At 40.9% G+C, this 26553-nt stretch overlaps 2 protein-coding genes across 6 annotated transcripts; both read right to left on the reverse strand.

Annotated features, from left to right (window-relative positions):
• Positions 1–450: 450 nt before the first annotated feature.
• Positions 451–20523, reverse strand: mfsd3 (major facilitator superfamily domain containing 3). 2 transcript variants are annotated; one of them, XM_029510752.1, is made up of 6 exons: positions 20430–20523; positions 19069–19912; positions 10888–11035; positions 7005–7105; positions 4346–4455; positions 451–2004 (listed from the first exon to the last, which is right to left on the reverse strand). In XM_029510752.1, exons 2-6 carry the CDS (start codon positions 19766–19768, stop codon positions 1798–1800), a joined length of 1266 nt encoding a protein of 421 aa, XP_029366612.1. In that variant the 5' UTR covers positions 19769–19912; positions 20430–20523; the 3' UTR covers positions 451–1797. The 2 variants fall into 2 exon arrangements, with proteins under 2 accessions (XP_029366612.1, XP_029366611.1); XM_029510751.1 differs by having other exon boundaries at positions 20399–20488.
• Positions 20524–21303: 780 nt separating this feature from the next.
• anxa1a (annexin A1a) lies at positions 21304–26023 on the reverse strand. Of its 4 annotated transcripts, none has more exons than XM_029510187.1 (12): positions 25947–26023; positions 25242–25319; positions 24392–24482; positions 24016–24110; positions 23805–23918; positions 23463–23553; positions 23209–23288; positions 22514–22658; positions 22344–22439; positions 22158–22216; positions 21927–22049; positions 21304–21814 (listed from the first exon to the last, which is right to left on the reverse strand). In XM_029510187.1, exons 2-12 carry the CDS (start codon positions 25299–25301, stop codon positions 21755–21757), a joined length of 1014 nt encoding a protein of 337 aa, XP_029366047.1. In that variant the 5' UTR covers positions 25302–25319; positions 25947–26023; the 3' UTR covers positions 21304–21754. The 4 variants fall into 4 exon arrangements, with proteins under 4 accessions (XP_029366047.1, XP_029366048.1, XP_029366050.1 ...); XM_029510188.1 differs by having other exon boundaries at positions 25242–25315; positions 25947–26008; XM_029510190.1 differs by lacking the exon at positions 25947–26023 and having other exon boundaries at positions 24392–24467; positions 25233–25316.
• Between the last annotated feature and the right edge of the window lie 530 nt (positions 26024–26553).

Consider the following 26553-nt stretch of genomic DNA (forward strand, 5'->3'; position numbering starts at 1 on the left):
TGCCCTCAGCCAGTTCACCGCACAGAGACAGCTATCAGAGCAGATATAAGCAGCGGTGGCTTTCTAAAGGTGGGATCATCCTGACGGACAACACAGAGCCTCCACCCTGGGGACAGAAAATGTGGTAAAATCTGGTGACACGAAGAAACACAAAAATATAGAGTCCAGGATTTACTCAGCAGCTTTATTTCTGTGCAAATCTCAGCCAACACAGTAGTTGAGAGACGAGAGATGTGCTTTAGAATAATTGGATAAACCAGAAATGATGTGGTATGCCATTCCTTAATTTATTATGTGGCTGAAAGCAGGTGTCCAGCTCTTTTATTTTGCTTACTTACTACTTATTATGACATTCTCCTGCATGGATGTTTTGTTTTCACTCCAAGAGCCTGAAGGAAAAAAAAAAAAGCAAACAAAAAACCCAACCAACAGAAAAACCACAGACTAGGCTGCTGCTTCATTCACATTTTAAGGATTGAGAAAATGCTCGTCTATAGAGTACAGTTTGATGTAGAGATACAATATATTGTATGGTACATATTTATAACATTTTAAACATAAAACATTAAGGTCATACAATTTTTTCAGCAATTTACCTGTACTGTTGGTGTTTCAAGTTTCATTAAGAAGAGACTTCGTTTCGAAGTTCATTAAAGAACAAAGATGGCACCTTGCAATTTGTGAGGCTGAGGTTTCCGCAAGTTTTCTGACTGGATTATAATTCCAAAAAGAAAAATTTTGAGAGTTCCAAAACTGGAACTTTTAAAGTTCCAGTATTTTCCAAATAATTTCCTGGAGTGTAATTTCTTTATAAACATTCGTATAAGGAGCTTGTGGGTATACTTTATCCTTTATGATTAACATCAAATTGTGCTATAATTTTTGGGAAATAAACATGGAAATATGGGCTGCAAGTTTGACCCATGGGAACAGAATAAAAGCTTCTCATTGAATAGCTGAACGCAGCTTCTTCACTTCACTTCTGAAGTAAAACAGTGCCAGTAACTGAAAACCTACATTGCCTTTTTGTTTAGGTAACATAGTACAGCATATGTTTAAACTAGTCATTGTGAGTGATCGGGGAATCTACTTGCAGCACTGGTGCATCGTACCATACAATGCTGATACGAGGTAGTAGAGATGCATTCATTTTGAACTGTAAACCATGCAACTCATGAGAATGACAAACATATTCATACACAGTACAACATGATGGAACAAGCATCACAAATTGGCGGTATTGCTTTTGGCTACAGATCTTATTGCTGGCTTCTTAAAATGTTGCAGTGGCTCAGATGTTTTAAAAAACTGCTTGGATTATATCCCCAAAGTACTTTTTACCTCTCATTGCCTTGCACACTAAACCCCATCAGATCATCACATGGGGTGGATGAATCGGTCTCATCCTGTCCAGAAAACTCCATATCCTGGTGCTTACCTATATCAGAATCTGACTTCATCAGACTACTTTATTTATGAATATTAAGATGCCTCCAGACATTTTAAATGCAACATAAATAAAACTTAAGGCCTGTTGTGCCAGTGACATAAAAAACAAACAAAACAAAACAATTACAACCAAACACTCTGAAATAGAGTACTTAAACACATGGCTGCTTTCTCCTTAAAAATGGCAACTTATTCAAAATCCTTTCAATGAAATGAGTGCTATATTTCTATATTTCATGGGATTCAGGGACCTTTGAGGTGTACTGATAGTCAAGCTAAAAATATTTCAACACTATTTCAGCACCTGCAGACGTCTCAATATCAGGAACTTTCACCCTGATCCTGTCCTCATTTCGGCTGTTCTTTGAGCTGGTGTTCCCTGAGAGCACCAGTGAAGGTAGCCGTCCACACATGTAGGGCTGTCCCAGCCGAGAGCGTGAGGAAGAAGAGAAAGGCAACTTGGAAACCAAACCAATCCACCACTCCACCGGCCAGAGCACTGAACATCAGCTTCCCCAGAACCTCCAGAGTCGCCAGGAAACTGTAGTGGGTTGCCTAAGAGAGAGTGAGGGGGGCGAGGATAGAAAGTGGAGGAATGATGGGAGAAGAGATTAAAAGCAGGAGAGAAAGGAGAGCAGAGTGAGAGGGGAGGGGGGGGGAGAGGAAAAGAGAGGGTTTGGGAAAGAAAGACAGACATTGTGAGTAAAATGGAGTGGAGTAAAAGAAAAAGTCGAGAGGAGAACACAGGGGAGAAGGTGACACTTCATTCAGACCTGTAACACAACTTATCAGGTGATTGTTCTTAAACCTTTAATACAGAACAATTAACCAAAAACATCAGAGCAACAAGGGAAATGTGTGATTTGGAAGGCAGAAGCCCCAAAGAACAAAAGGAAACAATAGATGAGTAAAATACTTTAAAAAAAAAAAAAAAGACTTGAAGCCTGAAAGAGAAAGCGTGAGATCATGGAAGGAGGCCAAGGAACTACTGTATCTGATCTGAGCCTTAAGGCTTTCAAAACAGAGTGAGAGAGAGAGATTACCTAATCTCTCTGAGCCTCCTCCTCCTGTCCGAAAGCACCACATTCAGCAGGTAAATCCAACAAAACAGAGGGACTCTAGTGACAACTAGACCATTAACTGAACAAATTAATTCATTAGACAGATTCATCTCTCGGGTTTAACAAATACTTTAATCTTTCCATCATATAAATATGGATTAAAACTTGTTTTTAATCAGGTAAACAAGTTAATCCGCAGACTACTAACACCTTCTTTTATGGGACAAAAATGCTGAGCAGCAGCAATTTAGCCACTAATCAAATTGTAGATTGACATACAATTTGCCAAATGAGTGGAGGAAGTTTTTTTTGTTTTGTTTTGTTTTGTTTTGTTTGTTTATTTAAAGCACATAAACACGCAAAACTGTTTCAAAAGTAATATCAACTGCATATCTGAAAGTATCACCATGGATATCTTTCCACTATTTTCTGACTTATGGCAATCCAGCCAGTTAGGTTATGTTAATCAAAAACATAAAAAATGAGAGAGTATGAGGGGCAGCCTTAAATCCTTCCCTCATATAAATATTACCAACTTGACAAACAGTTCTGAAACATTTTAATTTGCAACCAATACCACAAGCCTCTTCAAGCGAACTGAAATAATTCATTTCCGTTTGTGCCCTCTTTCCCATCACACTCACAAGACTGTACACGACATTTCTCATTCGAAAAGTTCAAATGAAGTGATCTGGGAGACAGTTGGGACTATATCTGAGTTGAGGCTGTGGTCTGCAAGCTGAGGGAGAGATCTTTAAGAGCCTGTGTGACCACAGCTAAGTGGAGTGCCTTTATTCTGAGCAACTTGTTTAACAGATTGAGTTTCTGTCTCCTGGGGATCCTTAACAAGCACTCACACTATCAGCTTTCTGTCACTGGATAGCACTACCTTCAATAAGACACACATTTACACACATGGAGCACAGGTGAGCTAATGCTTTCCCCGTTCGCATGTGTGCGCACACATACACTGACACACTAAAGAGCAAGCAGTATATGTGTCATGAGAACTTCTCATATGATCCCTGATTCTCATCATCACATGTTGTGATTGGTTTCTTTCGTTATATCTTTCATATGTAGCCAGATCCAGATATCTGTGCTGCAGATGTGATTTTTTTCCCCAATCTTCCTTCTCCACTTTAAGAGTGACAGCAATTTAAATGATAATTTGTCACCTTCAGAGATTGAGTGAGTGATGTCTGAATGGCTGTGTGAACAGCGATCACCTCCAGGCAACAATGGCCCAGTTACGATGGGGACAAAAGGAGTTATGTCAAAGAGGAAAAAACGGGAGAGGAGTAAAAAAAAAAAAAAAAAAAAAAAAAAAAGTCACAGTGGAAAAGAGAGCATTTAAAGGACTACAGAATGACAAAGAAATGGAGTGAGGTGGTAGTAGAGACAATGCCACTGTGGGGTGAGAGGGTTGAACAGAAAAGAAGCAACAAATAGAAACTGGGCCTTTTTAGACCTTAGAGATTTTCCAGGTTGGAAATAGCTGATGACAACTGACAACTGACAGCTGACAGGTATAGATGACAAAAGGTGTGGCAATGCATGCTGATGATTTACATCTCTGTCCCCCACTGACCATGAAAGGAGATGATCTAACATTACGAAGTAGCACAATTAAAGTGAGACAGATGGGAGGTAAAAGGGGAGGAAGGAAGGAGAAAAGAAAAGCTTATGATGTGTTTGTCGAGCCACAGGAGACAACCTGACATCACATAGCAAGAAAATTAGCCCTAAAAGGATGATGACGAGAGACAAATTATTACATAACCGTAGTCTGGGTCCTCAGAATGAGGCATGCAAAGAGTAACGTCCATTTTTACCTGAATGCTTTCCTCTGCCCTCTGACTGCAATGCATCATGGTAGTGAAGGTGAGCGTGGTGATGAGACCGCCCAAGAAGTGTTGAACACTCATACTCAGGACTGCCATACCTGAGGGAACAAACACAATAACTAAATCAGTCAAAAGCAAACAAGTGTGAGAACAACTTTGTAAAAATAACTAAATAAATAAATCTGAAAACTATCAATTTCACGCTGTTGCTGCTCTGCTATACTTATTCTTCAATATTATTCTATGTAGAAGTCAAGGCAGAGCATTTGTTAACAGTAAGCTGAAGTGTCTCCTCTCCTTTCTCCCACCAACTTCACTCCCTCTTGTCCCCAAAACACATGTAGCATATCCTCTGAGGGGAAGTGGCAGAGCAGTGTTGGTGAGGAAATACAGAGGAACCACAAAGCCTGTCTCTGCTCCCACCAGCACTGAATTATTCACTCAAGCCGCCAGAGTTTTTGCAGAATAAGACTCTACAGTAAGCGACACAAGACTCACACAGATACACCGACTGATCAGACTAGAAGAGTGAGAAGCGGAGGGTTATCATGTAATATTGAAAAATCTGAAAGTGAATATCTTTCTGTTTTTTGTTGGGGTACTTTTTTCAGTTGCGTTTCTCTGAGATCTTTGTTCTGGGTTTAAAGTGAAATAGGGATAGGCCCCAACTTTCAGTCTGAGAGGTTTGATAGGGGAACAGACAGTGCCAGCAGAGATGAATGGTGTGGATTTGAATCCCAAATGTTTTGCGACTGGCTGTGCAACCGAATCAGATGTGTCATTCAGGCACTAACAACTAAATCGCTCTCAGGAGAGAGACAGCACCTGTCTATCAACGTCCTCTGCAACATTGTACTTTTGTGCTGTATTAATTCTGAGCGTCTGGCTCATAAGCTTGCGCTGCCGGCCTGTGGTTCTCAACTATATTTTGATGGCAGCATCCTAGGGCACTGGTAAATTCCTTCAATGTCTGACAGTGCATATATTTATTGTATGTCCCCTCTTCTGATTTTAGATTCGATTTATTTGGTTCTTTTTCTGAGGCCCAAAATGCTAAAAACGAACAAAAACAAAGCTGACAAAAAAAAAAGTTTTTCAAATAAATAAAATACATATATAAAAGACGAATTATCTTCCAAATGAAAATAATGTAGTGCTATACACAAGCAGCAAGGAGCCACCTGTCAAAGGTGACAAAATGCAGTTCCTCCAATGACCACTCAAGGGGGGCTCTAAAAGTGAGTCAATTCTCATGGATTCCCATAGTAAGATGACCAATGTTGCAGCAGAGATAAACATGTATACAACTTGGAAAAACAATCCTTTTCTGGCAAGGTGGTGATTTTGTATGGTTTGTGTTATTATTAAAGTATTAAAACATAGTTGAGGGCACGGCACTATAAGTATGTAAGTATACAGGTTGGCACCACTACGTTTGGCCTTCTGCTCAGTCCTCCCAGGTATGCATTAATGTTTTTCATGCAAATATTGGCCAAACAACTAATTAGGTGAAAAACAGAATGTAAGGAAGTATGTTCTCTTGTGTTCCTGTACATTGCTGTTTTATTTTATTTCTATCTTACTAATTAGTAGCACTTTAACTAGCTAATTAGCCAGCAAATGAATTGGCTTTGGGGCGGCCTTTGAGAAAGATGGCCAGCTGTGGTAACAATGTTAACAGGATCACATGATTGGCACAGCAATAAAAACAGCAAGCACCTTTTTCCCCATTTTTTGGATCAGTCAGAAGTTTGGCAGAGTTGATCACTGCCAAGACTACAACGGCAAAGCAGCCCTCTCTGAGCATCAAAGCTGTTCTTAGGAAGCTGTGGGTGACGTCCATGCTTATTTAGAGTCTGTTTTCTGGAGCTTGTTCACACTCAGCTGGCTTAATTCATAAACACAGCCTGGTCTTCTGGCTTTTCCAGCAGCCTTTGTGTGAACATATCTGTTCCAGTATGGGCTCCTAAATCCTCAATAGGATGAATGAGAAACATGGTGAGAAGAGCGGTGGGCGGGGTCTGTGCAACTGTCTTTGCTGTGTACTTTTATAGCTTATTTAGCAATAGTTAAAGGTATCTACTATTACGGAAACCTCTCTATATTGGTAATCTGACAGTGATGGAGATTTTATTCAAAAGTGCAGGAAGCTGTTGCAGAAATGGAAATAATTTAGTGTTTCTTCCCTTCGTTTGCATGGTTTGCTAAAAAAAACTAACTAAAAAAAAGTGGCTGGAGTTTATCGATGTAGAGTGTTTTGTTGACCACTGTTTTTTTGGCCACATGTCAAACACAAATCAGACATGGATATGATTTAATAAGTCTACAGAGGGATTTACAACATTCACAATGAAGGCATATTATCAAGTCCTGCTCTACGGATATTACTTAACCTTTATCTCAAATTACTTACCTGCAAGCCACACTGACAGAAATCGGCTAACATTTTCACCTATACCATTACAAGAACGGACAACACACATTATGTTACAAATATCCAGGGGCTGAACACACTAAGAGACTACTTGCATCACTTCTATACCACAGTACCTCTCTAAGCTGATGAGCCAGACTGTAGGCTTGTGGGACTTTATTGCTTGTTGTCAGCCGTCTTGTGTGTGAACTTATTTGCTTTGCTCCATCTCACCTTTCATTAGTGGAGATGGCTCCAGTACGGTGAGTAGAGAACTCTGGAAGACCATGCTGATGGTTCGCAAAACAAACACACGGCGCATCAGAGCCCCAATGCTGAGGAGAGAGCATTGAAGAAAGTCTCAGACAGATAATCACCAGATTTTAGGTGTGTGTGTTATTGTTGAGCAGAGTGACATGTGCTGACAATGTCTCCAGGCTTGTATCATTAAATATAGAGACATTCTGTATCTCTTTTCATGTCACACAGAGTTATACACCCACACATGTGCATACACAAAAACATGCATGTACGTGCACAAGAAAACAAGTCCCCAGACACTAATTGATTCCCTGTTAGTACAAGAAAATCATCCCCTGTGGGTTTGGTTCATGACGTAATCAATAACCTAAGGAGATCCTCAGCATGGGGAAGATAATTAATCACTGTTACACATACATACACACATAATCGCACACACAGAAAAGAGCTCACACTGTTGTGGGACATCAAGGATTAATAATGCCAATCACTCAGAGGAAGCCTGCCACTCAAAGGAATGAATATGTTTGTTTGTTTTTTTTTTTTGCATGTAATTATTTATATGAGGAAAAAGGATATTTCATTTAATTGGATAAGTGCACCAAGAGAAAATTTCTCAGAGCCTACAATATCAAAATGAGGTAACAAAGCAAATCCTCACATTGGTTGTAAACATCAAACATTCATTCATCTTCTACTTCTTATCCGTTTCATGGTCGCAGGGGGTGCTGGAGCCAATCTCAGCGAACATTGGGCAAGGGCGGGGTCACCCTGGACAGGTCACCAGTCCATCACAGAGCCAACATACAGAGACAGGTCAACAGGACAAACAACCACTCACACTCACACCTACAGACAATTTAGAGTCACCAGTTAACCTAAACATGACGTCTTTGGACAATGGGAGGAAACCCATGCAGGCACGGGGAGAACATGCAAACTCCACACAGAAAGGCCCCAGGCCAGGAACCAAACCCACAACCTTCTTATTGTGGGGCAACAGCGCTTCATTGCAGCTCTATTACTTGGTGTTTCCTTTATAATTGCTCCACTGACTACAGTTCAAATGTATTCTGATAAAGAATAAACTTAGCTGTGTATGTAATTAGTTCACAGATTATTACCTCTATCATGTGATTGAGAAATATTTTAAGTGTGAGTATATTTTACTTCAACTTAGTCAATCCCTCTGTATTGTGTATCTTCTCCCTTCAACATCTCCTCATCTCCCTCTCAACTTAGACTTTTTTTACCTCTCTAGTAGAAAAACAATCCAGCATCATTCACATGCTAAAGACATTCTTCTCTCTGCTTCTCCTTTACCTTGTCTCAATGACATCCTTTCATATCAGGCACTCTCAAGAGGTGCTGAGGGGTGCACGTCTTTGTGTGTATGTGTTTGAGCGTGCGTGTGAGCGTGCGTGTGTGTGTGTGTGTGTGTGAGAAAGAAAACCTGTCTGGTTACCACCTCGCACGGGCCAGGCCTGGATAAGAATAACCATGTGCTCAGGTTGCCACTGGCAGTTATAAAGGGGGTCACTCACTGACCACTCAGCCATTTCTGATGGTGGGAGGATAAACCTTCAAACTGAGCTTTTAGAGGTGGGACCATAGTGTACCGCTCAACTCTTACTGTGTGTACGTTTGTATCTTTGAGTCGATGTCTGATATTGGAAGTTTCATACAACCAGAACATGCACCGCCAAAAACAGACACATAAACTGTATATTCAGTAACAATTCCAAATCGGTGCTTCATTTTCTACCTCATTGGGTTGTTTGAGTGAGCCTGGTCTATCAGAAAGGATAGTGATTCAGTACTTTGGATGAGTGCATTACAAATTTTTGGCAGGGCTCGTAAGGGCGCAAACTTAAACACGCACTTCCCCCAGAATTTCTGTCTATTCTCACCAGACAAAGATTCAGACGATTTACTTCTGTCTTTTTCAGTGTGTGAACATTTTACTGCTTTTAAAAGTTATTGAGCCCTTTGCAAGTAAAACGAAGAGAAAGAGTGAAAGATCAAAATCCAAAATGTGACAATGACATCTTCTGAAAATACTCTCCCTTCCCCAAAAATGTTGCCTTTGGAGACATTCTCTGTGTTTGCTCATGTCAAGAGGAGAAAAAAAAAAAGCTGGGAGTCAGCTGAAAACACAACAAAAAGTCAAAAAGGTTGACAACAGACAGAGCACAGAGCAACTGATACACGTCAACAAATCAAGTGAGTACACAGTACAAACACAGCAACCAAAGCAAAAGACACAACTTCACATCTCCTTAACTGGCATATTGCACCACTAATAATCCCGTAACATGGCTAAAAGGCTGAATAGCAAATAAAATACTGTAGATGTGGAGGGAAGGGAAGAGTCCAGTGGAAACCCACACATTATCTTCCAAAAGGCATTGTTATTTATAGTTCCCATTACATCACACTGGCCATAGGCAGAGCTGTGCTATAATGTGATCCTAGCATAAGCAGACGCAAAACCTTATGCAATGAAGGTCACGCACAAATGGTACAATGCCAGCATGCTGGAGGGAAAAACGTGTAAAGGTTAAATACAAAACTACTATTAGGACTATTTTTTTTCCCAAAACAGCAACCTATAGAAATTTCTTTAAATGTAATTTTGCATCTGATTGCTTTTTAACACTGGACGCCTGCACAAAAAATCCAATTTTACAGGAATACCAATGTTTTAACATTTAGTCAATGTAATATTTCATCTAATATGCTGTCCCTTTGGTATATTAATCAGAAAGTCTGACATCTTGGTGTCTGTCTTTAAACCTGAGAATTAGATCCAACTAGAGTTGCAGATTGTCTCTGTGCACGAGTGTGTATGATAGATTTGCTACTCATGCTGTTTTCACACCACACTCCAGACACAGGGGGTCCCTGAGCTCTCAAACAAAGCTATGTTTACTTAAACTACTGCGCACACACACTCGCATATAAAAGAGCAGTTATCTAAAAATAAATAATATTACGCTGGATGAACAGACACAGAGTGATGAGGAGGAGGGAAAGGAGGAGGAAGAAGGTATGATGAAAGTAGGAGTCAGAGTAGAATTTGGATGAAAAAGAAAAAATGGCAGAGTAAAGAAGAGGATGATGGTAAGATCTGACAAAAATTACAGAATGTGTGAGACTGACATGTTCATGCGGAGTAGTTGATTCCCACCTTATCAATATTTTCCCAATTATTTCCCACAGCTGGAAAGTCAGGGCTAGGGCTGCACAATTAATTGAAAAATAATCAAAATATGGCCAAATGCAAAATCCAAATAGTAGGTGCTTTAAAAAACAAGCAAACAAATACACAAAAACAGAGAAGCTACTATTTTATGATAAATGGTCAAATGTGTCAACATATATTTTTTACATTTTGTGCATGTGAAACATAAGCATTGTGGGGAGAAAGAGAAACTGTGGCCTATAAATCTCGCTCTCCAGATGTAAAGGAGTATATCTGCTTAGTTGGGTCTTTGACAGTAAAATGAATAACTAAGTTTTTGACACTTGGTTGAAACAAAAAAAGATATCTTAAGACATCACCTTGGCTTCTGTGAAACAATGATGTGCACATTGTGCACATCAGGTTCATTGATTTGTTGAGGACATATTAATCAGTTGAAGTCATATTGAATACCAGACAACTTGTGGAAGGTGGAACCTTTAGTGATGTCTATTTTAATACTGTGTAGTCCTTCACTTTCTCGTCTTCAAAACAAACCAAACTTTTAAAACCCCACAAAATGAACACTCCCCACAGTCATAGCTTCCATACAAACACAATCAGAGTCATTTCAGTAATAGCCAAAAAGAGTGATGTGTCGTTGAAAACCACCTGAATTGAGCGAGCAGCAGGCCTCCCAGTGACGAACCACAGATGGAGAAGCCCATGGCGATGACGCCATTCCAGAAGCCGAGCTCCCTGGCCGTCATGTGGTGATCCAACAGAAAGAGTGGAAACATGGTCACTGCCCCCTGCTCACCTGCATGCACAGTGACAGGAGTAACAGGAGAATGAGAGATGGAAAGGAGGGAAGGGGGGGGGGGGTTAGGGGGGGTACGAAAAGGAAGCAAGACAAGTTCTCTGGTCAGATACACAGATTGCAGAATTTGGTGTAAAACATTCACACACCATTAACACACCATGTGATGTGTACGTGTTAATACGAGAGAGACCTCCTCAGTACACATGCCTACTCCAGTCACAGTCAAATACATTAAGAATGGTGAACCAAACTGTTTAGCCTGCAAGACTGAACAACATGGTTTCCCAGAGATGACGACTGCAGAATCAAATACAGCACACTGACACGCAGCGCACCTAGGCCTATTCCTGGAAAGTGTCAATAATAGATGCCTGACAAGAAAAAGAATACCCTCAGTCACTTTATGAAACGGGGGCCTAGCACTTTTGATAAAGCACAAAAAGGGAAACACAACAAAAACAGAAAAACTTCCACAGATGAAACAGACCTCACAAAGACCTTTCAGTCAAAATAAAAAGTTTCTGTCAGACAGTAAGACTTTCTCTGTGTGGTGTTGAGTGTGGGGGTAATGTTCTGCTGAACATTACAGTAAAATATTCAGTGGCACCAACTATACACCATTATTATATTAATGGAGACTGACTTCAGAAAGACAGTGGGACCAAGGAGCTGCGTGAGTGACAGCTTGGCTCCCAGACTGCTGTCAAAGACGACGCAACACAACTGACGACTCACTCACTCAGTCAGCCAGGAGACAAACAAAAATAGAGAAAGAAGGAAAAAAAGACACATGAAACAGACTGGAATAAAAAAAAAATAAAAATAATAAGAGAAAGCTGAGAAGCTCCCAGTGATAGGGAGCGCAGCGACAGAAAGAGTGTCACCACGAACAGTGGTGCAGAAACCTGGGGTAGGAAATGAGGATTCTCTGTCACGTGTGCTTCACTGTTGCCAATTTGCATAGTTCATAATGACACGTACAAGCTGGTCATAAAATAAGCTAATCACATAACCTTTTCTTTAACTACCTGCCTCAGAGACAAGGATGTGAATTTTTGTTTTCAGATAAAATAAACTGATGAACAAAAGAGAACTGCTGCTAGACATCCTTCACTTAACAGAAAAAGTACTGAACAGTACACCAATCAGCTATAACATTACCACCACCTGACTAATATTATGTAGGTCCCACTTTTGCTGCTTGCTGAGACCTGGACTCCACTAGAGCTCTGAAGATGAAGTGTGGTATCTGGCACCATTTCATTACCAGGACATCCTCTATGTCCTGAGAGGTGTTTGTTTGTCCAGTAAATTCAGCAAGATCTGGGCAATTTGGAGGTCAAGGCAATACCTTGAACTCATTTTTGTGTCCGTCAAACCAATCTGGATCTATTTAATGGCTTGGAGCATTATTCCTGTTGAAAGACGCCACTGCCATGAGGGAATAGAGTTGTCACACAGGGGCAACAATTTCAAGGCTGGTGTTGCTCTGATCCATTCCATTGTATTAAATAACTGAATTGACTTTACTTGTCAGTGGTCATAATGTTATGGATGATTGGTATGCATTCTCTAAACTACGGTTGGGCCAATAATCAGCCTTGCAAGAACTAATATAGCCGGACCAAGAACCCAGAAATGACCAAAGTTCAACCAATCATTGAACTCAATATGAGCTGTACATGGAGAAATGATCAGGAACTGACATAGTAATAAAATACTATCACTACACTTATCTTTATTGAATCGTAATCATGTACTGATATTAAAGGTGAAATGACAAGTCACTGATGAAACTGCAACCTTTGAATCAATGGTTGAAAACACGGTTGTGGCTTAAAAATGTGAAAATATTGAGTTTTTCTTGACCATGTGTGGCAGCAAACAGAATTTTTTTGGATCATGGCACAGGACTTGGCCAAAGTACTGTGCATAGGTCATGCATGTCTCAGGGAGATAATGCATTCTCCCCATTTTTTGACATTAAAAGTGATTCACTGAAAAAAAATAAATAAATAAATAAATAAACAAAAACACTGGAAAAAAATGCTGATGGTTCGATGTGGCTTTGATTAACCTTAGTTCAGAAAAACAGAATAATTTCACGTGCAAATTGAGTGATAGTTAATCCATGGAACTGAGCCCTCAGAGGAAATTGTTTGTATGGCTGTGATTGAAGGCTGAACAAATAAACATATAATAAATAAAGTATATTTTACTTGACTAAATTTTTATTATTGATCTTTCTAATATGTCACTTTGCCATCGCTCCACACTCTGATTCACTCACATCCTCTATAAGCACTATTCACATTTTAATCTGTCATCTTCTATACTGAACTGCTGAGAGCATCAGCTGTGCAGTAAGCATATTAGTCATAATAAAGTAAACATTGGCAGCAGCGGTACCCATGATGCCTGGGTTGTTTACCCATGGTTCTGTGCTCCCGTGCCTGTCTGCCTGTTGTTTAGCTCAAAGCTCAGAGCTTTCACAGTCCTGCCTTCAACTAATTATTTCTTTAAAGAGGGGGGCTGGGGGAGGGTGTGCAGACAAACACAACCACGCTGATTATTCCTTTCTATAAATATTCTCAAAGCAACAATTGTCCATTTCAGCAGGGATTTCATTAGACATCCACAAAGATTAAACAAGCAGAGTGGAGGGGAAGGAGGAAAGGGTGGAACAAGAGTGAAGGGGGGAGAGGATGAATGTAATAAAGGGGGATAAAGATGGAAAAGTGGAGGACTAAGCAAAAAAAAGTGATCAGGAGAAAAATATTAAAAAGAAAAAAGCAAAAAAGCTGAGAGAAATGGCAGGCGTGGGCTACAGACAATCATAGTGCATTTATTTAAAAAAAAAAAGAAAGGAGGGGGGGAAAAAAAAAAGAGTTGAGCATGACTGGGGAGGTAGGACAGCAGCCAGAGATGAAGACAGCTACAGACAGAGGAAGAGGAGGGGGACAGATGAACAGAGACATTGTTAGGAGGTTAGTGGAGAGGAAACAGAGGAGAGGTGGCAGGCTCAAAGAAAGCTGTGTTTATGTTTACATTTGGCTCAGAGAGACGAAACAACAGCAAGCCAGAAGAGGCAAAGTTGTTTTATCTATCACAGTTATTTAAAGGTGCTTCATGACCACAGCCATCAGAACGGACTGATGAGAATTGCTAGCATAGCAGAGTCCAGTGAAACTTTAGCATTACAGGACCCCAAAAACCTTAATTCCTGTTTAGATTTTTCTGCTTATTGAGTTATTCCATACTGCACATTTGCTAAGTGTCTTTATGTCTTTAAAAACAAGTGTCTGGAAGTATTGTTAGTAATTTTAGATTGACAAAAATATCTCCCAGCATTTTTGGTAATTCCAAGTTTATTCTATATATTTTACAATTCTGCATAGCATTTATATGAGTGAATATATACATATAGAGGGGTAAACCACAGTCTGGGTCCCACAGTCAAAATCTGTGCCAGTATGAAATCTAAGGGGCTAAAAAGTGACCTGATTTCTGAAATAAAGACCTGAAGTTAAAAATGATGAAGTCATGGTAAAACGTTCGGTTCTGTTGGGATCATTATGCTTTAATAAAGTTGGTATATTTTAACCTTATCTTATTTTTGACTGTATCAGACATCTTACACCATAGAAAAGATTTTTTTGGGTACTCTTCTTGGAAGGTCAAAATTGTACAGGTACTGCTATACAATATAACAGACCACCATGACACCAGAGTCTGCCAATCCTACCTTTCTCTCAGTATTTTGTTTTTTTTTTTTATCTTTCAGACCTCAAATTGACCTCCATCATTCCTGTTAACTGCCACTTCTTAATTACATTACGACATGACCACAGTTCCAGTCAGAGCATCCATATAGCTATGAAACAGAAATCCTGGCTCCAGGATTTGGACAACCCTGCTCTGGCTTGAGAGCGCCTTGGGATCGCCCAATCAGAGTTAGCTGAGGTTGACGGGGGACCTGACTTCAGATAGACAGTTGAATATGGATGGATGAATGGGTGGTAGTCCAAATCCTTTTATGCCACTGTATGTGAGGGGGGCTGGGTGGCAGTATAGAGAGAGATCAGAGCAGGATAAGAGTGAGATGAGACGGCGAGAGGTCAACAAGGACAGTGGGGTCAAATCCTGACCCCCGAGCTGCAGCTTAGACAAAAGAGCCAGCAAAGCAGGAGAGATCACTGAGGACACCCATCCACCATGCAGGATGACATTATCATTCACTGCTGAGAGCATGTATGGTAACAGAGGCAAGTTATTACTCCATGTTTGAGCACAATACACACACACATGCACACTAGGTGTCCCTGCTGATCAATGCAGATACCAAGAATCTCCCTGTGGCCCTCAGGGCTCATGAACATGGGAAAATATAACGAGAGGGAATCAAAACAACCACGACCACTCCACTCATCCCAAACTTGCTGGACCATTAGTTTTCTTATGTTTATTTTTCTAAGAAACTCTGCAATATTAATATCCATCTGGGGTTCTGGGGTTGTGAAGATTAAACCAAAAGTATCAACATATATATATATATATATATATATATATATATATATATATATATATATATATATATATATATATATATATATATATATATATATATATATTAAAAAATAAGACTCAAAAAACGGGGGTTATAACATTTAAAAAATGTTTTAACAATTGGGTAGATGTACCTACGTGTCTGAGCATGGATAAATGTGGTGTTGTTTTTTATTGCCACTTTGCTCTCTGTCTCAGGGCACCATGTGGTGGTTGTTCATTAATTCATCCCCTCCTTCAGCCCCCCCTCCCCATAGTCCCTCTTTTCCCCCTGGAAATACCCCCCCCCTCCCCCCCTAAGTTTCTCTCTTGTCTCACTCCCACTTTTCCATCTCCTTTCATCTATCAGAACTCCATCACACCCCCAACCCATCATCAGCCGCTCCTGTTAACATCAACACCGTGAATGGTTCCTGCAGTTTGGACAACAGGCCAGAGATGTTGTTTGTGAGTCTGTGCATATAGTATTAATGTGAGGCAATAAACATTGTCTACATACAGTTATTTATTTAGTACATAGCTTACGTTTTAGTGTCCTCTTCTAATCAATATGTGCATGAGTGCCATCCATTCTAGTCAGCATACATTAGAATTTTGGCCTATTTAACTAAAAATGATTCAGCTCAATATAACAGTCCAGTATCTCTGAGTGATCTGTTATTTAGGAGGCTGTAGCTGACGGTGGTGATTGAGTTGTGCTGCCACGCACTGAGAACCCTGTTTCCTTGTTTTATTAACTACATCTGCATTAAGGGTATTTTGACTATTACCAAACTACCTTTATTCAAATGGTTGAATCTTCATCATTAATTCTTACTGTCGTTTCAGAGGGAAAGGTTAAAGGGGGGTGTGTTTGAACAAAGCTTCTCTTTTTTTGGTTCATCCAACCATCCAATTGTCCACATGGTCAATTCCCAGAGAAAGCGGCCACCTCCCCACACCATCATTTATGTCTCTAGTCAAACACACGATTACGTCCTTTAAAAAAAAGTACAAGCACTGATGTGTGCAGCACAACCCACACAAGGGATGTATAGTTGATTGAAAAAAAACCAAAAACAAAACAGTATGAAAGTAATTTAAAACATTTATTAAAAAAAAAGATCACTGTTAATTTAAAGATCCTGATATTGATGACAAAAGAGCAGGCAAATAATTATGTTCCTCAAACTGTCAAATTATTGTAATTTACAATTGAATATATAAAGATAATATGGACTTTCATTCTAACTGTAATTGCCTAGTGTTGTGGTTACTGACAGCTACATGACAGCTGAGAAATGAACATGGCTTGTTTCTCCATGAGTGACACCAACACCACATTAAGATGTGCCTAGTCAATATTTGAGCTCACACTCGCAACTTGAAAGTTCCCTTTTTGTCTCCTTTCTGGCCTTTTCTTGTCTCTTTATATTTTCTCTCTCACTTGCGTCTATAATTCCCTCCCCTTCACACCCTCCGTACGTCTCTACGAGTTTACCCAGACAGTTCTCCCATCTTGCATGTGGCCTCAGATGGCACAGGGGTCACAGTTTAGACATGGGGCTCTCAATGATTTGCCACAGTGTTGGACGCAGCACAAACTCAGAGATCATTAGGGATAGATAAGGAAGAAGGGCCTGTGTGTGTCTGTGTGTCTGTGTGTTTGCGTGTGTGTAGCATGGGGGAGGGGCTGGTGGAGGGGATGGGGGGTTTCAGACAGGCAGATCACCAGTCTCACACAAAACCATACCCACACACCCCTTGAACAAAAACAATATTGTGTCACACAGGCAATTAAACTGGCATCTCCAACCCTAATCTATAATATTAAACAATTCATATTTACTGAAAAATAATTGTTTAGAAAATGAACTAGCAAGTTATTGTAAAGTTAACCTAAAGAAGTAAATTAAAGCCTATGAGTAAATATTGTGATTGTGAGCACCGGCCAATATAGCATGCTTGTTTGTGTGGCAGGGAGAGTGGGGGGCTGCTCCCTAGACAGATTAGGGGGGGTCCAGCCAACCTTCATATTTTTTCTAGTAGTGTTGTCTGCTGAGGTTCATCCGATTACTGAGCCACCCATAACACTCTCAAAAACATGCACACACAATTTTAAAACAAAGGCATATACATTCATGAACATACACAAGTAAAGACTATGCAAATGCGAGGAGACAATTATATTCCCACCACCCACATACACATAAACACACATCAGCGTGATGCACCGTCTTCCATTTCAGTTTCTGAATGCCACAGACACAAAGACACCCTAATCCTTACATAATCCCCTTCTGCTTACCAAACACCAAACTCTGGTAATATTAACTCTCTCCCACACACACACACAAGTCTGACTCTCAAAACTACTTTCATATTTTACTTTTATACAGGAACTAACTCACATGAAAAACTGCCTGCATAACCTTAAAGGTGGACCAACTTTTGCTGAGCAGCAGCCACTGTGGCTGTAAGTAGCAACTGCAGCCTTATAGTAAATAGTAGAAGAGTAGTACAAGTTGAGAAGATTCGGAAAGTGAGTGACCTGTCTTAGTATCCCATAAAAACCTATCTTAAGTTTATAAGCATTAACTTATGTTAGAGGCAATAAGTTGCTGAGCAAACCAGATAAAGTTTGGTTGGGGAAGCAAGTGTTTTTATTTATTAAAAATTCTACTTTTATAGTGAAAAACACACATTTTTTCATTAGTTACACAATATGCACTCAAATTAAATTGTATTCAAAATTGTATTCTCATTAAAGCGGTTTTATACTTGGGTAACTGTGACATTAAGACAACCGATTAATCAAAGCAGATATTTTTCTTTCTATTTTGCATGAAGGACCTGTAAGGACATAATCAAATGCCTTGCAACAGTTACTCTCCCAATCCTGCTCCACACGCTGCGCTAAGAGTTGAGACCTACAGTTTGGATATATCAACAGAGACATCTAGTGGTGATGTCCAGGCCCCAAATGAAGGTAGTGTGGGGGAGCATTTCAGGAAATATCGTTGAGCATTGTTTTAGGGATTTTTCTTCGTCTTGTTTGCGACTAAAATGCATTAAAAGTGATGTATTAAACTGATAAAGTGACTAACTGGTGTGCCATTTCCCTAAATGTTGCACCAAAAGTGCTGCTTTCAGTCTTTCTGTCTTTTTTGTGCTTTTTATTGCTCCTCTCTTCCCATACTGGGCCCAGTGAAGAACATTCAAACCCAACAACTAGTTAATTAATCTGCCACTACTGATAAGTGATCAATATAGCTTTAGTCATTTATCAACTGGAAACCCCAGTCAGTGTTTGATCTTTAAGTTTCTCCACCATGATAATTAGCTCCAGTAATACAGTATGACAGTTTGATTTCATAAGGTTCAGACAAAAATTGAATTAACTTTGGGACTAAACAGTAAAAATGAACCATATTGTGGTTTCCAATACAAATTTGAGTGTATTCTTGCATTCTGTTCAGACTCACCCAGTTTGTACGTCAGGACGTACAGGACAGTCCATGGTGTACCAGGCACTGCCAGCAGCTTCCTCCATACCCTCCATGGTCTCATAATGTCTGCTCCCTGCCCTCCCCTCCTGCTGCCATCAGCCTGCTGGCCCCTCACAGTCTCGTCATCCAGCACAGGACCCCCCCACACGAACAGAGCCACGCCTGCATAAACGAATGTCAGCAGCATAAACATCCAGCTCCATCCAGCCACGTCAATCACCGCCAGCAGCCCGCCTCCGGCGAACACCGACCCTGCTTTATAGCCCACAACTTGAGCTGTGTTGCCCAGCCCCAGCTCCCCTCGCCCTCTCAACAACCCCACTGCGGCCCCGTCCACTGCAATATCCTGGACAGAGGCCAAGGTGTTCATGGCCAGTAAGGTTCCCACTACACCCCAGATATGTGCTTCTGGAGCCAAGGCAGCACTGGAGAGGCATGTCAGAGCCAGACCAGACACTGTGCCCACCAGCCAGTGGCGCTTGGTACCTATCCGGTCCACCAGGGGAGCCCAGAGCACCTTGAGAACCCAGGGGAAGTAGAGGATCTTGGTGAAGCCGATGCGGGTGAGTGAGTGACCAGCTCCACGCAGGTAGACAGGAAGCAGTGAAGACTGGAGGCCATAAGGGATGCCCTGGACAAAGTACAGAAGGCCCAAAAACACTAGTTTATCATTCATGATCTACCCCCTAAACTTGAGCCTCTCTCTGAGCGGACAGTGCAGTGGTCCATTGGTCAGGTCAGTGTCATCACTCCGGTTCAAGGTGAGGGGTGGAAGGGGGGGGCTGCAGGGGGGCTGGATGACCCCGATGAACCGGCTGACCTGAAAAGGACAGAAATAGTGTAGATGTTATTGAAGTTTATTGTGATGAACCCAGAATAAAGCTGAAGAAGATATGGGTCGGCTAAAGAGCCCGGCAGCTGCAGCAGGCAGCCTTTAAAGGACGTGTCTGGTTTAGCACTCATCAGCCCGGCTCAGTTACCGGGAGCCTTAACCAGGCTAACCCTCCAAGTCACATGACAAGTGTGCATTGACGTGATAACGTTAAGGCGACCACATTTGATTTAATCCTAAAGCCTGTGTGCAAAACACAAACACCCCGCTGACAACGAACTGATTGCTGTGAGTTAAGTTTCTTTCAAAGCTAACTGACTAGCTGCCGTTAGCTCGCTAGTTAGCTTTAGTGCTAAACGTAGAAGAGGAAGAGCCTGATGAAAACATTTCAACAACATGTCAGGATCATCCGCGACTCCGAGCTGTGACTAAACGAAGCCCCGCATCTCTCGGGATACAAATCTTAACACATACTGTTAAAGAGAGTTGGTTAGTGGTGGCAAACCGGAGAGAGGCTGCTCCGCTTGTTTATAGTTGTGGTCTGAGCTAGAGGGTTGCCAAGTGCAGCGACAGAAATCCGTATTTTGCAGGTTGGCGTGTGGCAAAGCAAGAAGGTAGAGGGGGCGCCAGATTTCTCTTAACTGTAAAAGACTCATTGCAACATCTTAAATTTTTTTGGACTTTCTCAATACTGAGTATGCCATTACACACCCAGGAAATATTTGACTACTCAACCTTTCAAACCTAGTTGATTATTACTACATGCTATGAAATGGTTTTACTCATGTACTCATTCGGACTAGTTTTTTTTACATATGAGATGTAGCTTTGTTCATTTATAACATCTGGATTGTTTGAATAGTGTTGTGTATTGTGTCAGGGGAAAGAAATGTGCATGCATATGTTAATTTATATAGTTCAGAAAAATAAAAATTGTCCCCACTATCCCAGTACTCCTCTGGACAGGGATCTCTGATGGGGTTGCTGGAGTCAGTTTGCCCTGAGTGCTCCCATCATCACAGAGGTCACTGTTGCCTTTCACTTTCAACTGCTTTTTCAGCTCTTGGTTCTTGGTATCTCTCAAGTTTCTCATGTTAGTTCTTGCTGATGTTGATGCCTCTCCTAATAAGGATTGCTACATTTATCACACCCACCGTCTTCTACTTCTTGTCCATCACTTCTGCGTCTAGTTGGCTATCATCACCACCATCACCTGTTTGTATATCACAGAATCAGAGCCCAGCCATTCTCTTCCACTGTTTGAGTTGCATCCCAGTTTGAATGTGAATTTGAGTTATAAATGTATATGAACACAAGTGAGGCTTGAAGAGGGCAATGTGTTCATTCTGAGGTTAGAATAACTGAGACAACACCTAAGAGACCTTCATACAAAAAGCTTTTATTTGCAGAATATTTTAGCTCCTTCAGTGGTATTTTTGCTGCTTTATATTCTTGGCATAAGTAAGTATGAATACATCATGAACTAGATAGTTTGAATCTGTTTGCAAATAAAAGGTGACAACTTATTTCAGCTTCCTTTGAAGCTTCACATATGATAAGCTAATTGTGAATGTAAAGTTTAAGACCAACTGGAAAACCACTGGGCTAAAGGCGTTAGTTAAAAGGGAATCTGCTGGACAGACTGTATCTATTGCATCTGATAAATGCTGTTAATATATTCTACAGGTCATGACAAACAAAAGACAGTATTGTCAGGTTTCCTCATAAACATAGGGCACAATATGTGTCAAGAAATTATAGATAACTTTGCACAGCTCTATGTGGTAATAAATCTTTGGTCAAATGAGCTTCGATTGCATTGATTGGCCATTAGTGTTCACCCCCACTCAGGGCCAGCAGAATCTTCTCATAATCTCCTTTAGTGTCGTCCTGATGGAAAAGAAGAGCCAGAGTCAGTCATTCAACTTTTTGTATGCTTGTATAAAAACACTGGAAAACTGTACCACCAAGGATTAGTTTATTTCCATTATTTGTGGCTCACCAGAATATCCTGGTAGAGTGTTTTGCCATAGTTTTTCTTGTACTCATCCTTGATCCGTTTCATGTCGATTTCAGAGCGGCTCACCATGATACGGGTGAGTATATTTTTACGGGTGCCTTTACCCTGTTGAGCAGAAAAGAGTCAGCAAGGAAAGGCCTTGGATAAAAAGCACTGCATCCTGTATGCTTTGTTTTTATTCATTTTGTGAGAAGAAGCCTACATATATTGTACCTTCATGGCCAAGTAGAGCTTCTCAGCAAAGAACGCAGGCCTACTTCCAGCACACTTCACTGTTGACAAATTTAAAAAAAAAAAAAAAAAAAAAAAAAAAAAAGGCAGGTTAGGTTGAAATTAAGTCTGTGCATAAATCACTTGATGAATGCTGAGGTAATAAAGTTAAGAGTTTTTTCCCCTCACCTACTGCAGTGAGACAACTCTCAATATCTCCTTTCATCTCTAGGTCAATAGCTTTGGCCACATCCACTTTGCTGTACTTTGAGTACCTTTCAAATACTGAAGGGGAGGACAACATGTTAAATCTGACAGGAACAAACAGGAAAAAGCCGGTTGTTAAAAACTCAGCTAACCTTTCCGAAGATGAAGGGCACTCCTGGTGGTGAGGATTTCAATGAAGGCAGAGCAGTCTTTGCCTTTCCTCCCCTCTCCGGCCTCGTACAGAGCCCTGGCATCACTGTCAATCAGCTGCTCAGAGATTCCTTCTGTCCTGCTGGCCTGTGATAAACAGAGACAGAATGATGTCACTGTATTGAACCAACCTAAACAGGTCCGCTATGTCTTTGAGAGAGTAGATACAGGGAGGGTGTGAAATGGATTAATATAATGAAAGATTAGAGGAGGAGAGCTAAGACTAATACCTGTAATGTTTTAGAGACATAAAATCGCAAAACTAAATATAGTAGAAAGGCTTAAAATTTATGCCACATTTTTCTATGAATTCACATGGAAATGGCAAGAGCAGTTTGAAGTATGAATTTCAAAAAGCTTACACAATAGGCCAAATTACGTTATAATATTGCAATATTATAATAATATTGCATGTGTGCTTGTGCATGTGTGTTTGTCAAAGGCGTGAGATTGTTATGTTTAATTAACCATTGTTACGTTGGCAGTAAGAGGATGAAGGTGTTGTCTGAGAGCATCTTAGCTGCATTTCTCTTGTTGTCATGGGTTGCGGAATGTTAAATGTGTCTTAAAGATCCTGTTTTAAATACACAATGAAACAAAGTGCAGCAGACATAGAAAGCAAACAGCAGACATGCACCTTGCACAGTGCAAGAAGGGCAGCCCTGAAGTCCCCACTGGTGTCAGACTTGATGTCGTCCTCCAGATCCGTCTTGTATTCTTTGCAAAGAAAACACAATGAGTACATAGAAAATTATGCTAAAAATTATTTCAGAAAGTTGGATGTGGAACTTTCTGTCATTTCGCAGAAGCTGGAACTTTCGACTGTCACGTGCTCTAGCTTTGCTATTTCCAAATACTAATTGGATAAAACTCTAGTTTGTTGGCACACACCGTTCTTGTAGGCTGTCTTTATATCCAAGATCTCTCTGTTGGTACGGGACGCCAGAATCTCTATCAGGGTGTCTTCATCTGTGCCCATACCCTGAGGATGCATGAATAAATAGACTGTAGCAGAATAAAACTATTTTTCATGATCACTCTAATTCAAACAGAGCACACCCTGTTGCCTGGTGTTAAGGAAATAGTGCATGAATATGTGGAAGTGGGTGGATATCAATAGGCCCCAAAAATAACAGATGATGAGGTCAAAACAGTCATTATGCTTTGATGCTTTTTAAATTTCAATCGATGTTCATTTTAACAGAGATTTTTTGCAGTTGTGTGTTTGTGCACCTTCGTGGCCTGTTTCAGTAGCTGGGCATCGTACTGCGCTGGTGTTTTCAGCAGAGCCAGCACCACTTCCTCCAGATCTCCCTTCAGAGCGTCTTTCAGTGCTTTTTCCAGAGTCTGCCAGGGAGGGACCGATGTTGTAAATGTAGCGCTCAGCACAATGGGATCACATGCATAAATGCAGGTGTACAACACTCTGTGTAGTTCCCATTACCTTGCCACTGGCCTGCTGGTAGGCCTGTTTGATCTGCTGCCTCTGCCCGTTGCTCCTTTTGACCAGAATTTCAATAATAGTGTTTTCATCCACTCCTGGAGAAATGAGAGGGTTTCTCTCTGATCAGAATCATGAATGGTCTGCATCTCCGTGACACAGTCCAATAATCAAACCTAGCAGACCTTTTACCTCTGATACTATCCGTTCTGTGAGGTGAGGATACGTTCTACCACAGAGGTACACATGCTTGATGACCAGCAGAGGGTGTTAAAGTTCTTCACACAAAAGCTGGCTTCATATTTGAAGCAGGGGCAAAGTAAACTCAAAACATGTTCACACACGCTCAAGAGCTTCACTGTGTGCATTCTAAGTTCACCTTTTGCCTTGATAGCCTTATCCAGGACTGCTGCATCTCCACTGGGGCTGAAATTGGGTGCTGCCGTCACTGTTCCCTCGTTCTCCAGGACCTGAGTGTCACAACACAGATTATTGTGTGTTTTGTAAATACTTGACTTCTGCTTATTGGCATGCTACATAATTATATGCTCTTTAGAAAAATCATAATGACAGTCTCTCTCTGGTTAGACAGACCAAAGTCATAGTCATAGACATAGACGAAAGTCACAGATTGTAATCTGTCTGCGGGCACTGCCCTTTCTGCCTCTGCTCCTACACCTCTGTCCCTCAATAGACTGTGACAGGGCCCTTTAAAATTCCTTCTCACACACCCCCAGTGGACTGAACTGAACACTACAGAATAGCGGAGGACCAGACTGAAATCACACCAGATGACCTTATGCAACTTTCACTAAGTTCACTTTAAGAAACTAGGGAAAGCAGAAGCAGCATTTTTGTTTGGTTTGCTGTTGAAAGAGGGAGGGGTGAAAATTCCTGCTTCCATGACTCACATACTCACAAGACCTAGTAAGGTCATCTTTCTCTTTGAATATAATCTTTATTATCCAGACTGACTATCACATAAATGACACCTCTTATCTCTCTACTCCACTCCTTTTTCTTTTCCTTTGCCTACATTTAAGATTCCCATTCATGCATTCTTCCTTTGGCCCATTCCATCCTTTTCACTTCTCTCCTTCCCTACTTCCCTCACCTCCTAAATACCGCCTGATAAGTTTTTTCCACTCCAGTATACCACAGGAAGAGAAAAAAAGGAAAAACAGCGTGGTCGTCCTTAGCAACTGGAACAGAACAACAGCATTACATACTGAGTCATCAGGCATGCCCAGATAAACGGTCTGCTGCAGGAAGGCTTGGATGAAAGACATGGTGGGACTGTAGTCTGTCTGAGAAGAAGAGAGAAGAGAAGGCGTCAGCTCTGATGTGATCCAAACATGAGCACCTAATGCAGCATGAGATGTTTAGTTTACAAAATCCTCTGCAAAGTCTGTTGTGAGGAGCAGCAGAAGACCTGAGGATAAAACGAGGACAATGGACACTAAATTCTGTCTCTGTCATTGATTCTACTGGTGAAAAGTTCTCATCCACTTAAGAAACTAGCACACGAATGAAAGACGCTATTTGTTTTTCTGTAGAGCAAACTGTGCAGATTTACTGTGGGGTTATACGTGGTTTTCCTTAATGTCAAACATGTGGACACTGCAGGGCCACACCCACAGTAAACTGTATGGTTTGTATGGGTGGATTGATGACCAAGTATACTCTATGAAAGACGACTGCTCAATATCATGAAAACACCTCAACACTTCGCTTGGGCAAAACGTCTAAATGAAAAAAAGAAATAAAATTGAAATAAAAAAAGCCGCTATTTTCCGCAGCCACACCCTCAGACGCATCACCAGCTTAAGGAAGAGAAAGGACGTGAAAAAATAAACATCCTGCGAAGTGTCAAACTTACAGCCAGAGTGGTGGTGGAACATTTTCGTAAAGAAAAAAAAGAGACAGTGACTTACCGTGTGGCTTTTAAAGTTAGAAGTTTGTCTGACTGAGTTTCCAGGGGCGTTGTGCAGACGGACAGAGTATATTTATACTCGTGGTAAACCCCACCTAATCGCGGGTCGACCCGCCTCTTGCCATAGCGCAGCGTCGTGCGTAAAATCCAACCAACCCCTAGCAGGAGCAGCAGCAGCAGCAGCTTCCTCTTCCACATTTCTGGCTGTCATGCAGCTGACTTCAAGACTGTTCGTAATCTTTCATAAAATGGGGATTACAAGTTAAATCGCCCATGTATACCAAACGCAAGTCTGTGACTGAGGGAGCAGACTCACTTTATTGCAGCCTACTCCTTTATACTTTTTTCACTTTCTATACGTCTTTGAATGCAGTTACCCACATGCACTTATTCTAATGTCATATTTATGACTATTATTATTTATTCTGTTATTTCTAAGGCAAAGGTTCATAATAGAAGACTGATTTAGTTGTGTTAGGGTGCATTTAATAGTTTAACAGGTAACGTGTTTTTATTAATGCAGGCCAAGTGATCATTTTACTGCAGCACTCAGTTTCTGTGGTTCTGTTGTGGCATCATTGTTCCACATGAAACATATTACTGAGATC

The sequence above is a fragment of the Echeneis naucrates genome, chromosome 9 (genome assembly GCF_900963305.1).
Source record: "Echeneis naucrates chromosome 9, fEcheNa1.1, whole genome shotgun sequence".
NCBI lineage: Eukaryota > Metazoa > Chordata > Actinopteri > Carangiformes > Echeneidae > Echeneis > Echeneis naucrates.

Excerpts from the sequence above, each read along its gene's own strand:
- anxa1a (XM_029510189.1), bottom strand. The coding sequence starts at position 25,301 with ATGTCTTTCATCCAAGCCTTCCTGCAGCAGACCGTTTATCTGGGCATG. Across the intron at positions 23,919-24,015 it reads ACCAGCAGGCCAGTGGCAAG|ACTCTGGAAAAAGCACTGAA; the intron begins GTAATGGGAACT and ends CCTCCCTGGCAG. Across the intron at positions 22,217-22,343 it reads GAGTTGTCTCACTGCAGTAG|TGAAGTGTGCTGGAAGTAGG; the intron begins GTGAGGGGAAAA and ends ATTTGTCAACAG.
- mfsd3 (XM_029510752.1), bottom strand. The coding sequence starts at position 19,768 with ATGAATGATAAACTAGTGTTTTTGGGCCTTCTGTACTTTGTCCAGGGC. Across the intron at positions 11,036-19,068 it reads CGTCCTGACGTACAAACTGG|GTGAGCAGGGGGCAGTGACC; the intron begins GTGAGTCTGAAC and ends CTGTGCATGCAG. Across the intron at positions 7,106-10,887 it reads CTGCTGCTCGCTCAATTCAG|CATTGGGGCTCTGATGCGCC; the intron begins GTGGTTTTCAAC and ends CTCTCTCCTCAG.